The 13740-nt window shown below is 41.3% G+C and overlaps 1 protein-coding gene across 1 annotated transcript in view; it reads right to left on the reverse strand.

Moving 5' to 3' along the window:
* Nucleotides 1–12490, reverse strand: part of C5H12orf42 (chromosome 5 C12orf42 homolog) — a 111794-nt gene extending 99304 nt beyond the window's left edge. The window contains 1 exon segment of the mRNA XM_052640593.1: nt 12391–12490. Coding sequence (XP_052496553.1) covers nt 12391–12490 — 100 coding nt within the window.
* Nucleotides 12491–13740: the final 1250 nt, after the last annotated feature.

Consider the following 13740-nt stretch of genomic DNA (forward strand, 5'->3'; position numbering starts at 1 on the left):
TCCACCTCATCTCATTCGGGTCACCTCTAACTACCTCCTCCCTCTTCTCTTCTCCATGTAACTCTGTGAACCTGTTGGGTGTCCCTCACTGTGGAGAAACTTTTCATCTTTAACTTAGATGTTTTATCAATGGTGCTGTATAGATAGAGAAGTCTTGAGACTACTGTAAAAATAAGACTGGAAACCAGAAGCAGGAGGCTTAAGTCCAAATCCTGAGAACACCAGAGAACTCCTGACTCCAGGGAACATTAATTGACAGGAGCTCATCAAATGCCTCCATACCTACACTGAAACCAAGCACCACCCAAGGGCCAACAAGTTCCAGAGCAAGACATACCACGCAAATTCTCCAGCAACACAGGAACACATCCCTGAGCTTCAATATACAGGCTGCCCAAAGTTACTCCAAACCCAGTGACATCTCATAACTCATTACTGGACACTTCATTGCACTCCAGAGAGAAGAAATCCAGCTCCACCCACCAGAACACCGACACAAGCTTCCCTAACCTGGAAACCTTGACAAGCCACCGTCCAACCCCACCCACAACAAGGAAGTGCCACAATAAAGAGAACTCCACAAACTACCAGAATACAGAAAGGCCACCCCAAATGCAGCAATATAAACAGGATGAAGAGACAGAGGAATATCCAGCAGGTAAAGGAACAGGATAAATGCCCACCAAACCAAACAAGGAGGAAGAGATAGGGAATCTACCTGATAAAGAATTCTGAATAATGATAGTGAAAATTATCCAAAATCTTGAAATAAAAATGGAATCATAGATAAATAGCCTGGAGACAAGGATTGAGAAGATACAAGAAAGGCTTAACAAGGATGTAGAAGAAATAAAAAAGAGTCAATATATAATGAATAATGCAATAAATGAGATCAAAAACACTCTGGAGGCAACAAATAGAATAACGGAGGCAGAAGATAGGATTAGTGAAGTAGAAGATAGAATGGTAGAAATAAATGAATCAGAGAGGAAAAAAGAAAAATGAATTGAAAGAAATGAGGACAATCTCAGAGACCTCCAGGACAATATTAAACACCCCAACATTCGAATCATAGGAGTCCCAGAATAAGAAGACAAAAAGAAAGACCATGAGAAAATACTTGGGGAGATAATAGTTGAAAACTTCCCTAAAATAGGGAAGGAAATAATCACCCATGTCCAAGAAACCCAGAGAGTCCCAAACAGGATAAACCCAAGGCGAAACACCCCAAGACACATACTAATCAAATTAACAAAGATCAAACACAAAGAACAAATATTAAAAGCAACAAGGGAAAAACAACAAATAACACACAAGAGGATTCCCATTAGGATAACAGCTGATCTTTCAATAGAAACTCTTCAGGCCAGGAGGGAATGGCAAGACATACTTGAAGTGATGAAAGAGAATGATCTACAGCCCAGATTACTGTACCCAGCAAGGATCTCATTCAAATACGAAGGAGAAATCAAAAGGTTCACAGACAAGCAAAAGCTGAAAGAATTCAGCACCACCAAACCAGCTCTCCAACAAATGCTAAAGGATATTCTCTAGACAGGAAACACAAAAAGGGTATATAAACTCAAACCCAAAACAATAAAGTAAATGGTAGTGGGATCATACTTATCAACAATTACCTTAAATGTAAATGGGTTGAATGCCCCAACCAAAAGACAAAGACTGGCTGAATGGATACAAAAACAAGACCCCTATAAATGTTGTCTACAAGAGACCCACCTCAAAACAGGGGACACATACAGACTGAAAGTGAAGGGCTGGAAAAAGATATTCCATGCAAATAGAGACCAAAAGAAAGCAAGAGTAGCAATGCTCATATCAGATAAAATAGACTTTAAAACAAAGGCTGTGAAAAGAGACAAAGAAGGACACTACATAATGATCAAGGATCAATCCAAGAAGAAGACATAACAATTATAAATATATATGCACCCAACATAGGAGCACCACAATATGTAAGACAAATGCTAACAAATATGAAAGGGGAAATTAACAATAACACAATAATAGTGGGAGACTTTAATACCCCACTCACACCTATGGATAGATCAACTAAACAGAAAATTAACAAGGAAACACAAACTTTAAATGATACAATAAACCAGTTAGGCCTAATTGATATCTGTAGGACATTTCACCCCAAAATAATGAATTTCACCTTTTTCTCAAGCACACACAGAACCTTCTCCAGGATAGATCACATCCTGGGCCATAAATCTAGCCTTGGAAATTCAAAAAAATTGAAATTATTCCAACCATCTTTTCTGACCACAACGCAGTACATAAAAATAAACTCAAAACTATAAAACTCCTAGAGGAGAATATAGGCAAAACACTCTCCGACATAAATCACAGTAGGATCCTCTATGACCCACCTCCCAGAATATTGAAACTAAAAGCAAAAATAAACAAATGGGACCCAATTAAACTTAAAAGCTTCTGCACAACAAAGGAAACTATAAGCAAGGTGAAAAGACAGCCTTCAGAATGGGAGAAAATAATAGTAAATGAAGCAACTAACAAACAACTAATCTCAAAAATACACAAGAAACTCCTGCAGCTCAATTCCAGAAAAATAAATGACCCAATCAAAAAATAGGCCAAAGAACTAAATAGACATTTCTCCAAAGAAGACATACAGATGGCCTACAAACACATGAAAAGATGCTCAACGTCACTCATTATCAGAGAAATGCAATCAAAACCACAATGAGGTACCATTTTATGCCAGTCAGAATGGCTGCAATCCAAAAGTCTACAAGCAATAAATGCTGGAGAGGGTGTGGAGAAAAGGGAACCCACTTACACTGTTGGTGGGAATGCAAACTAGTACAGCCTCTATGGAGAACAGTGTGGTGATTCCTTAAAAAACTGGAAATAGAACTGCCTTATGTCCCAGCAATCCCACTGCTGGGCATACACAGCGAGGAAACCAGAATTGAAAGAGACACATGTACCCCAATGTTCATAACAGCACTGTTTATCATAGCCAGGATGTGGAAGCAACCTAGATGTCCATCAGCAGATGAATGGATAAGAAAGCTGTGGTACATATACACAATGGAGTATTACTCAGCCATTAAAAAGAATACATTTGAATCCGTTCTAATGAAATGGATGAAACTGGAGCCTATTATACAGAGTGAAGTAAGCCAGAAAGAAAAACACCAATACAGTATACTAACACATATATATGGAATTTAGAAAGATGGTAACGATAACCCTGTATGCGAGACAGCAAAAGAGACACAGATGTATAGAACAGTCTTTTGGACTCTGCGGGAGAGGGCGAGGGTGGGATGATTTGGGAAAATGGCACTGAAACATGTAAAACAGCATATATGAAATGAATCACCAGTCCAGGTTCAATGCAGGATACAGGATGCTTGGGGCTGGTACACTGGGATGACCCAGAGGGATGCTATAGGGAGGGAGGTGGGAGGGGGGTTCAGGATTGGGAACACGTATACACCTGTGGTGGATTCATGTTGATGTATGGGAAAACCAATACAATATTGTAAAGTAATTAGCCTCCAATTAAAATAAATTTAAATTAAAAAGAAATAAAAGATAAATGTTTTATTTCCAAGCAGAGGATCAAGGTGTTATACTGAAAAACATTTTTCTCCCTTGTTTAAAACCGTTTTGAATATTTAGATCATCTACCTAGTTCTAATCTAATGTGGAGTGTTTCATTCGAGATTTTCTTCATCTGAAAATTACTTTCTGGTTTTGACCAAGACCTCATCAATATTTCATTCTCTTTGCAACAGTCCCAATATCATTTGCTGAGTCTTCATAAACAAACATGTTTCTTTATATATCAGGAGAGTCAGGGAATAGACTAATCTTTAAGGCACCTGCTACTAATCCAGTGCTTCTCACATTTTATAAGGCATTCACATCACCTTGGAAACTAGTTAAAATGCAGATCCTGATTCAGAAGGTCCCAAGTGGGACCTGAGATTCTGTTTTTAATATAACAAGCTCCCAGGTGACACTGGTTTCCACACAGCAAGGTAGTAATCTACTAATCTTTGTAGCTGGTGACTGGTTTTAAAAGGTTGTACTATCAGGACTCGGGCTTCTTCAGTGGCTCAGTGGTAAAGAATCCATCTGCCAATTCAGGAGATGTGGGTTCAATCCCTGAGTCTGAAAGATCTCCTGGAGGAGGAAATGGCAACCCACTTCAGTGTTTCTGTCTGGGAAATCCCATGGACAGAGGAGCCTGGTGGGCTACAGTTCATGGGATCAAAAAGGAGTGAGACGTGACTTAGTGACTGAAACAACATGGAAAAATCCCAAAGGAAGCGGTGGCACTGAGTTCAGTTCAGTTCAGTCGCTCAGTCGTGTCCGACTCTTTGCGATCCCATGGACTGCGGCGCACCAGGCTTTCCTGTTCATCACCAACTCCTGGGGCTTACACAAACTCATGTCCTTCAAGTCAGTGATGCCATCCAACCATCTCATCCTCTGTCATCCCCTTCTCCTCCTGCCTTCAATCTTTCCCAGCGTTCCCATGTCTCTTTTCCAATGAGTCAGTTCTTCGCATCAGGTGGCCAAAGTATTGGAGTTTCAGCTTCAGAATCAGTCCTTCCAATGAATATTCAGGAGGCGGTGGAGCTAGAGTCCAATACAAACCTGCCTAGTAGCTACGCCTGTGTTAGTTCTCTGTGTTCTGGAGATTTTCGTGAATATTTCAGTGCGACCGGGCTAAGGAGTGTGAGGCAGAGACTGATCTGGTAAGATGCTTACATTAATTTCTCATAAGGATTCCAGCTTTGAATTTTCCTTCCTTCAACTAGCATTTTGCTATTCATCCCAACCCCATAGTGATTTAAGATTTTAACTGTCTTGGGCAGACACCAATTGGCAAAGAATTGTGGACTCTTTAAAAACTAATGATTTCCCTCTTGACTGCATGCTTATTTATTATCTTTTAAAAGGTCTAGATTTTGAAGAATAAGATCAGGGAGCAAAGGCTGAGACTGGACCAAGAATACCATCAGAGAAGCTACAGCTAACCCAATGGAGACTTTGGGGAAACTGAAAGAAAAAAAAAAACCCTGCCCCATCTGGGCAGATACAGTCCCAAGACAGGACTTGGTTTCACCAGCAAATGGGGCTGAATTTTAGCCTGATTTTTATCCCCTTGGACTGGAGCCCTTGAGTAGGGTACACCCTTCCTGCCTTCTTACATGGTGGCCTTGATGCTGGTGACTTCATCTGGAGTACACAGCACACGACACAGGGGTGAACATAAAAACTAGATTTCCAAAAGATAGCGAAGCAGACACAAGAGCCGTTAAGTGCAGAACACTCAGCCCTTAGGAGTTTAGCCATGAATAGAAGACAGGAGATGAGACCAAAACCAGACAGGGCAACAGGGTCAAGTGTTGACTTTCCCCCCTAAATAATTAGAGACCTGGGAAAGCTTAGAAATAGAGGGAAAGGGTGTGGAGGTGAGGAAGCAGGCTTCACACACACAATAGTCAACTTTAAATTCAAAAGCATCGATTCCTTTTTCTAATCCTCTCTTCAAGGAAAACAAAATCATCTCAGGATTAAAAGGTTCTTTGAATTGAAGAAGATGTAAACTTAATTCCTCCTAAAATAGGCGTTAAGACTTAAACTTGAATAAAATAACCTATTCTCTCCATATGTCACCATAATAAAATTGATTCCTCAGTTTCTAAGAGTCAGCTACTGATTTCAGAAGCCCAAGAATAATAATGGGAAAATGGATTTCTAATCCGCATATTTGTGTAATTATTGTTTTTTTTTAATCAAATTGTAACTTAGGCTTCATATTTAACAATATGCATAATAATAAATGGTTCATAACCAAAAACTGTATATTCTTTGTCAACACTTCTTGTTATAGTTTCCAAAAAAGAGCACTAAAACTACATCTGCTGCCAGTTCTCTTCCTCTGGTGACCAGAGATTCCTGGAGATGGACAAGTTTTATTTTGTGTGGTCAAATATTAGGAACCTCCTTATAAATCTATAATCCTAATTTCTACTTGAGGACAAATAAATATAGTAAACTCTTTAAAAAATATTAGCCTTAACAATAATTATCAGGAATAAGAAAAGTTAGGCTTTTAGTCAGTTATATTCCCTCTTTTATTGTGGGTACCATTTCAGAAGTCTCATTGAATTTTTAGGAACCTGCCAGTCCAGTCAAAAGAAATCACAAATCCTTAACTAACGTATGCTAACTTTTCTTTGAGGAACAAAAGAAGCGTCTTTGTTTGTTCCTCACCAGCAAACACCAAGCCATCTAAAAGGAGTCCTTTCAGTGGCAGTGTTAGCAGGGAAATTCAATTGTATTTAATTAAGTTCTTCCCCCAAAAACTGCACACAGAAGCACCAAAGAGGTTATCAGAGGTCAGATGCCTGTCATGACTTTCTGACCCTCCCAAAATGCAAAATAAAAGATAGAGGTAGCCCCGCTGGTAGGATGGCCTTCCACATTTGTGTCTCTCCCTTTCTGCTTTAATTTAATAGCAATCAGCACAATATGTCTGCTTTTTTCTGAACAATGGGACAGGCAGAAGTTAGATTTACAGCTCTGCAAGGGGAAGGCAGGAGACAAGAGAGGCTTACTATGGCTTTTAACGTTCAATAAGAACATCACTTTGATACCCATTAAAAAGAAAAAAAACTTGAAATCTACTTAACATTCATTGCTGTCAGAAGTGGACAGATGTGCACTTTTTGAAATTTCGTATTCTAGAATTATCTTAAATTATCAACTCTCTTACAGATTCTTTTTTAAAAGGATGCTCAGATGAATAAGATTTCTTTCCTACTGAAAAAAATAGACGTGATATCTAGCCATGCATTTAGGAGTGCCTTGACTTTAAAATATTAGGTATTTATGTAACGATCCTTATTTTCCAAATTTCGCAATTTTTACAAGTCTACTGATAACCTTATAATCAGCAAATGTACCGACATGATCAAAAGCGCTAAGTGTGTTGTATGAAACCAGACAAAACTTAATTAACCGAAATGTCATTTAGGGTCTTGAATGTCTAGTAACAAATGAGCGCCAGACATGGAACTTACTTCCTGAAATATCTGAAGTTCAGGAAATTGCATTCTTGAGTGACATCATAAGGAGAATCTTAGAATCAGGGCCCCAGAAGACATCTTAAAGATGATTTAATCTGACATCCCAGTGGATGTGTGAATGGCTGCATCCCATTCCCACCCCACTGTCACCCAGTCTGTGGCTGGATAATTCCACGAAGACTTCAAACTCACTGTTTCCTGCAGCCACCCATTTCCAGGGAAACAACCCTTTCTTTCAGAAGTGAAAATCGAACACCTAGACTAAAAGGAGGCTTAATTTTGAGGTCAAGAACCCCAAATTTTAATCCTGGCTCTGAACCCAAAATAGGATCTTGAGTAACATTTAATCTCTCTGTGCTCGTGTAAAAAGGAAGGTAAAAATATTTGTGGGATCATCTTTGGGTCAAGTTCTTTGCATTCAAATCTGTGTGCTATAAATTTTCTTCCTCTAGAGCTATTAGGTCAGGATAGAGAATTGGCTTCAACTTGGATACCAACTCAGATCCATTGGTGGCAGCTATCTGGACGCTGCATTGAGAAGGATGTTGAGACCATCCAGGTTTCATGGGAAAGAGCATCCTGTCTCAGGGTGAGGGAGGAACGTGCCCATATTGGCCACCTTTGCTCTGAGTAATGCCTAGGAAAGGGCTAGAAGAAGGACACTTGAGACCAAAACTTTGCTTCAGCAAGAACAGCTGGGAGATTGGGGCAGGTGAGAACGTAGGAACTAGTTCCAAAATGATTCCAGTCTTGGGGATCAGAGGAGACTGACCTCTGTCCTTTCAGCTCAGCAAATCAGGTTAAAGAAAATAGACTGTAAGTTCAGGTCCATCCACTGTCTTGAAAAATCAAGCACAGGGTCGGGAGAAAGAAGTTACTGAGCATATCTCAACAGCTCTGAAGAGGAGTTCGTCTCTATTCAGGCGAGAAAGCTGCCTGGAAGATTAAATGATAGTCCCAAGGATACTTGGCGCTACTAAACAAGGGAGATTTGAATTAAATCTGTCCCCAGAATGCTGCCAAATGCACGCCAATAACTTTTACCATTATTCTAACTCCCTTCAAATAAGGAGTACAGAAAAAAAGACTATCCTCCAGTGATTTCCATCCTCCCCGACACTTCTGACACAATGCACACCTGCAAATTTGCTTGTCAGCTTTCTGCATTACATCAAGCTAATAGGCAACTAATTTGCTATATGTATATATATATATATATATATATATATATATATATATATATATATATTCTAAAAAAAATCATTAACCTTCTATTGTAATAACATCATTCTAATGGGGTCATCTCACATGCTAGTAAAGTAATGCTCAAAATTCTCCAAGCCATGCTTCAGCAATATGTGAACTGTGAACTTCCAGATGTTCAAGCTGGTTTTAGAAAAGGCAGAGGAACCAGAGATCAAATTGCCAACATTCGCTGGATCATCAAAAAAGCAAGAGAGTTCCAGAAAAACATCTTTTTCTGCTTTATTGACTATGCTAAAGCCTTTGACTATGTGGATCACAATAAACTGTGGAAAATTCTTCAAGAGATGGGAATACCAGACCACCTGACCTGCCGCTTGACAAACCTGTATGCAGGTCAGGAAGCAACAGGTAGAACTGGACATGGAACAACAGACTGGTTCCAAATAGGAAAAGGAGTACATCAAGGCTGTATACTGTCGCCCTGCTTATTTAACTTCTATGCAGAGTACATCATGAGAAACGCTGGGCTGGAGGAAGCACAAGCTGGAATCAAGATTGCCAGGAGAAATATCAATAACCTCAGATATGCAGATGACACCACCCTTATGGCAGAAAGTGAAGAGGAATTCAAAAGCCTCTTGATGAAAGTGAAAGAGGAGAGTGGAAAAAGTTGGCTTAAAGCGAAACATTTAGAAAACTAAGATCATGGCATCCGGTCCCATCACTTCATGGGAAATAGATGGGGAAACAGTGGCAGACTTTATTTCTTTGGATTCCAAAATCACTGCAGATGGTAATTGCAGCCATGAAATTAAAAGATGTTTACTCCTTGGAAGGAAAGTTATGACTAACCTAGATAATATATTAAAAAGCAGAGACATTACTTTGCCAACAAAAGTCCATCTAGTCAAGGCTATGGTTTTTCTAGTGGTCATGTATGGATGTGAAAGTTGGACTATGAAGAAAGCTGAGTACAGAAGAACTGATGGTTTTGAACTGTGGTGTTGGAGAAGACTCTTGAGAGTCCCTTGGACTGCAAGGAGATCCAACCAGTCCATCCTAAAGGAGATCAGTCCTGGGTGTTCATTGGAAGGAATGATGCTGAAGCTGAAACTCCAATACTTTGGCCACCTCATGCAAAGATTTGACTCACTGGAAAAGACCCTGATGCTGGGAGGGATTGGGGGCAGGAAGAGAGGGGGACGACAGAGGATAAGATGGATGGATGACATCACCGACTCAATGGTTGTGAGTTTGAGTGAACTCCGGGAGTTGGTGATGGACAGGGAGGCCTGGCATGCTGTGACTCATAGGGTTGCAAAGAGTCGGACATGACTGAGCGACTGAACTGAACTGAACTGAACTGAACTGAGTGGGGTTATATATTTAACCCCATTAACGTTTCTTAATATGCAAAAGTTTTAACCTAAGTAATGATCAAGGAGGAGTTCGTGTTAATTTTATTATGAAAAACTGTAGCAACCTAAGCTTTTTGCAGCTCTCTATTTCTATTTTATATAGTATCATTGGGTATTCAGAGAAGGCAGTGGCAACCCATTCCAGTACTCTTGCCTGGAAAATCCCATGGATGGAGGAGCCTGGTAGGCTGCAGTCCATGGGGTTGCTAGGAGTTGGACACGACTGAGCAACCTCACTTTCACTTTTCACTTTCATGCATTGGAGAAGGAAATGGCAACCCACTCCAGTATTCTTGCCTAGAGAATCTCAGGGATGGGGGAGCATGGTGGGCTGCCGTTTATGCGGTTGCACAGAGTTGGACATGACTGAAGCAACTTAGCAGTAGCAGCAGCAGCATTGGGTATTATAAAATACAGTTATTCAAAAGTGAAACCACTGAAAGAAAATCTGAAATAGGGACAATTAGAGAAAGACAGAGAAAGAGAGAGCAAGAAACTTAAAACGGATGACTTGAATTCCCCACCTCAACCCCACTCTAAAAATAAGTCATAAAGAGCCCTGGGAACAGGCTGAATGACAGATGAGTGCCAGTGAGTACTGGCAGCTAACTCCAGTGCTCTGAGTTTGTAGATGCAATTAAATAGACGCTGCAAACACATAGGTGCCACATCTGGACTGGTTACCAAGGCAGTGCAACACCATCTGATACCCCAGCATTAGGCATATGTTCCGGAGCTTATCCTGCTAACTAACATTTTCACCGGGTCCAAAGTTTTAACATTTGAAACAGCACAAGTGGAATGTCAGATTTTGGAATCAAAATGAGAAATACATTGAACACTGGGTCCTTTATTAATGAACAGGCTTTCAGGTGAACATGAAGATTATTAGACCTCCACTAAATGGTAATAACCAGATAGAATTGTAACACAAACATATGTATGGTGTTTATCAAATGAACTGGAATTAAACGGTAGAGAGAGAGACTCATCTCCCATACCAAAGAGCGAATTTGGCTTGGAAGGATGTGCCATGAATGAGGCGGGTGACATGTGGGCTCTGCAGCCTGGGTTGCTGTGCCTATCCCTCCTCTGCTAGCTCCAGGACCTGGGGAGATAATCATGAAAGCAATCATTTATCAAACACCTACCTGCACCAGGCATCTTACCTGTGTTAGCTCTTCTAATACCAGCCTAATGAAGTATCAATTGATAATAGAGGACTCAAATGGTGAGTAAAACTTATGATGTGATATAAAGATACCTATACATATACATAAATATAATCAAATTATATGGGCTTCCCTAGTTGTTCAGATGGTGAGGAATCTGCCTGCAGTACAGGACATCTAGGTTCAATCCTTGGGTCGGAAATTTCCCCTGGAGAAGGGAATGGCTACCCACAGAGAAACCTGGTGGGCTACAGTCCATGAGGTCGAAAGAGTTGAACCAACTGAGTGACTAGTACTGTCACCTTTCACTTAATTGTTTTATATATATATGGTTTCTCTGATAGCTCAGTTGCTAAAGAATCTGCCTGCAATGCAGGAGACCCCGGTTCAATTCCTGGGCTGGGAAGATTCCCTGGAGAAGGGATAGGCTACCCACTTCGGTATTCTTGGGCTTCCCTGGTGGCTCAGCTGGTAAAGAATCCGCCTGCAATGTGGGAGACCTGGGTTTGATCCCTGGGTTGGGAAGAGCCCCTAAAGAAGGCAAAGGCTACCAACTCCAGTATTCTGGCCTGGAGAATTCCATGGCCTGTATAGTCCATTGGTTGCAAAGAGTCAGACACTCACTACTGAGCAACTTTCACTTTCATATATATGGTGTTCATATATATAGTCAAGAAAAGTTGTAGTTTAGAAATAAACTAGTTTAACTATCTGAGGAAGAGCCAGCCTTCACCAAACATGAGAACCAAACATAAAAGGACAGTGGAAACCTATGAATGTCAGCTTACTGCCGAATGGGTCTATAACACATTATGAATTAAGGTGATGATTGTTGCAAGATCTCGACCACAGAGGCGTGGTAGGGCCGTGTGTGCTTGGTTATAGCTGAGTCAGGACGGCATGGCCCATGATGGGCTAGCATGCTGTAATGACATGGTTATATAGGTGGTGATAGATAAGCCCACTGTGGTCAGAGAGTGAGGAAGCCCTGTGAGACTCCCCTGGATGTGGCACACAGTGCCTTGTGGGAATCAAAAGAAGCAAAAAAGAAAAGTAAATATTTAGAGGAGGGTGACTTGTTTAAATTGTCAATTCAAACATGAGCGTCTGAAAACTTCTGGGTACCAGAGACTCCTTCCTTTTCTTGTGGATTCTGGGCAAGTCAATGAAATTAATACACTATCCATCTAGACAGTCAGGCTTCCCTGGCTGCTCAGTGGTAAAGAATTGCCTGAAATGCAGGAGACACAAGAGACGCAAGTTCAGTCCCTGGGTGGGGAAGATATCCTGGAGAAGGAAATGGCAGTCCGCTCAGTCTTCTCGCCTGGGAAATCCCGTGGGCAGAGGAGCCTGGCAGACTACGGTCCATGGGGTCGCAAGAGTCGGACACGGCTTAGTGACTAAACTACCGCAACCTATACATTCACATAGTCTCACCTGTCCCTCAAATTACTCAACCTGCTACTGGGAGAAAGCCACAGAGTGACATCATACCTAAGGCAGCCTGTTCGTAGGGCTTTCCCTTCACCTTGCACCACCCAGGGGTGTAGGGCCTGCCCAGAGGCAGCTCGGCCACACTGGCTCTTGCCTGCATTTTCTGAACAGTGATGCTGTCCCCCGTCAGGTCAGCTCTTCAGGTAAGAGGTGATACTGTGAGTTCCAGTCCTCAAGCCCTTGAATGCAAAGCTTATGCCTCGCCCACCACCCTCCCTGAATCAGTCCACAAATCCATTAATACAGCCTCTGCCACGTGATTAGCATTTAGTCGAGGTACCTCTTTGCTCTTTAATTTTTAAGACAGCTGCTGAATAATCTGCAAAATATGACAACAGTCTGTGACTCGAGCTTTATAGTAACATATGCTTTCAGAGTTTCATTTCACTTTGAGCAGAATTAAATGTGCTGAAAATTAGACTGCAAGATATTCATAATGAGGGACAGCATACAATAGTCACCTTACACAAAGAGCAATTATTTAACATGAATTCACGGATTGCATGATGGTGCTTTCTTGTGAAGACAGGCACAGCTGCTACACTGAGAAAGGGCCAAATTTTATTCATTTCCCCCCATTTCCAGGAAGAGAAAAGCCCTTGGCCTTCTTATGCAGTCTCCCCCTCATCTGAGATGGGTCCACATGACCAAGCAGTGAAGACTGAGGCCCCCTTGCCTTTGTTTCCAAGTGTTTCTCACTTGCCTTTTTGCAACTCAGTGTGTGTGCACGCATGTGGTATGGTGTCGCTTTGGTTCCTTTTGTATTATAATTAAAATATATGTTATTCAACAGGGGCATGTGCATTTACATAAAATAATACAGAAAGTGATACACAAGAAAGGTAGAAAAAGGTATCGACTCCCAGAACTTTTCAGTTGATCTGAAGAGCTGAAGTTCTCAAAATCCGACAGTACTCTCTGAACCAAAAGGTTTACTTTTGGGGGAAAGGGGAGCTGACAGTGTGGGGCCCTGGGCAGAGCTCCACAGACCAGGGAAACAGGCACATTTTCTTGGGAGGCTGGAAACCTAGTGGTAACCAAGGCACATTTCTGCAATGAAGTTTTAGGTTGGTTGGTTGTTTTTAAACAAGGCTCAGCAGGAATGATCAACGGGTAGGGACATGATATTCTCTTAAAATGGAAGAAAGCATTAAAGCAGCCCACTCCCCCAAAATGAAGGAGTTTATTTGTATCTGTGCTCTGATTACAACTGCATGCAGGCAGGTAAAACAGAGCTTACTTCAGAGAGAACAGAGATTCTTGCCCTTAAGCAACTGGTGGCTCAGATGGTAAAGAATCCGCCTGGAATGCAGGAGACCCAGGTTCGAGATCTGGGTCAGGAAGATCCCC

The sequence above is a fragment of the Budorcas taxicolor genome, chromosome 5 (genome assembly GCF_023091745.1).
Source record: "Budorcas taxicolor isolate Tak-1 chromosome 5, Takin1.1, whole genome shotgun sequence".
In the NCBI taxonomy this organism is placed as follows: Eukaryota; Metazoa; Chordata; class Mammalia; order Artiodactyla; family Bovidae; genus Budorcas; species Budorcas taxicolor.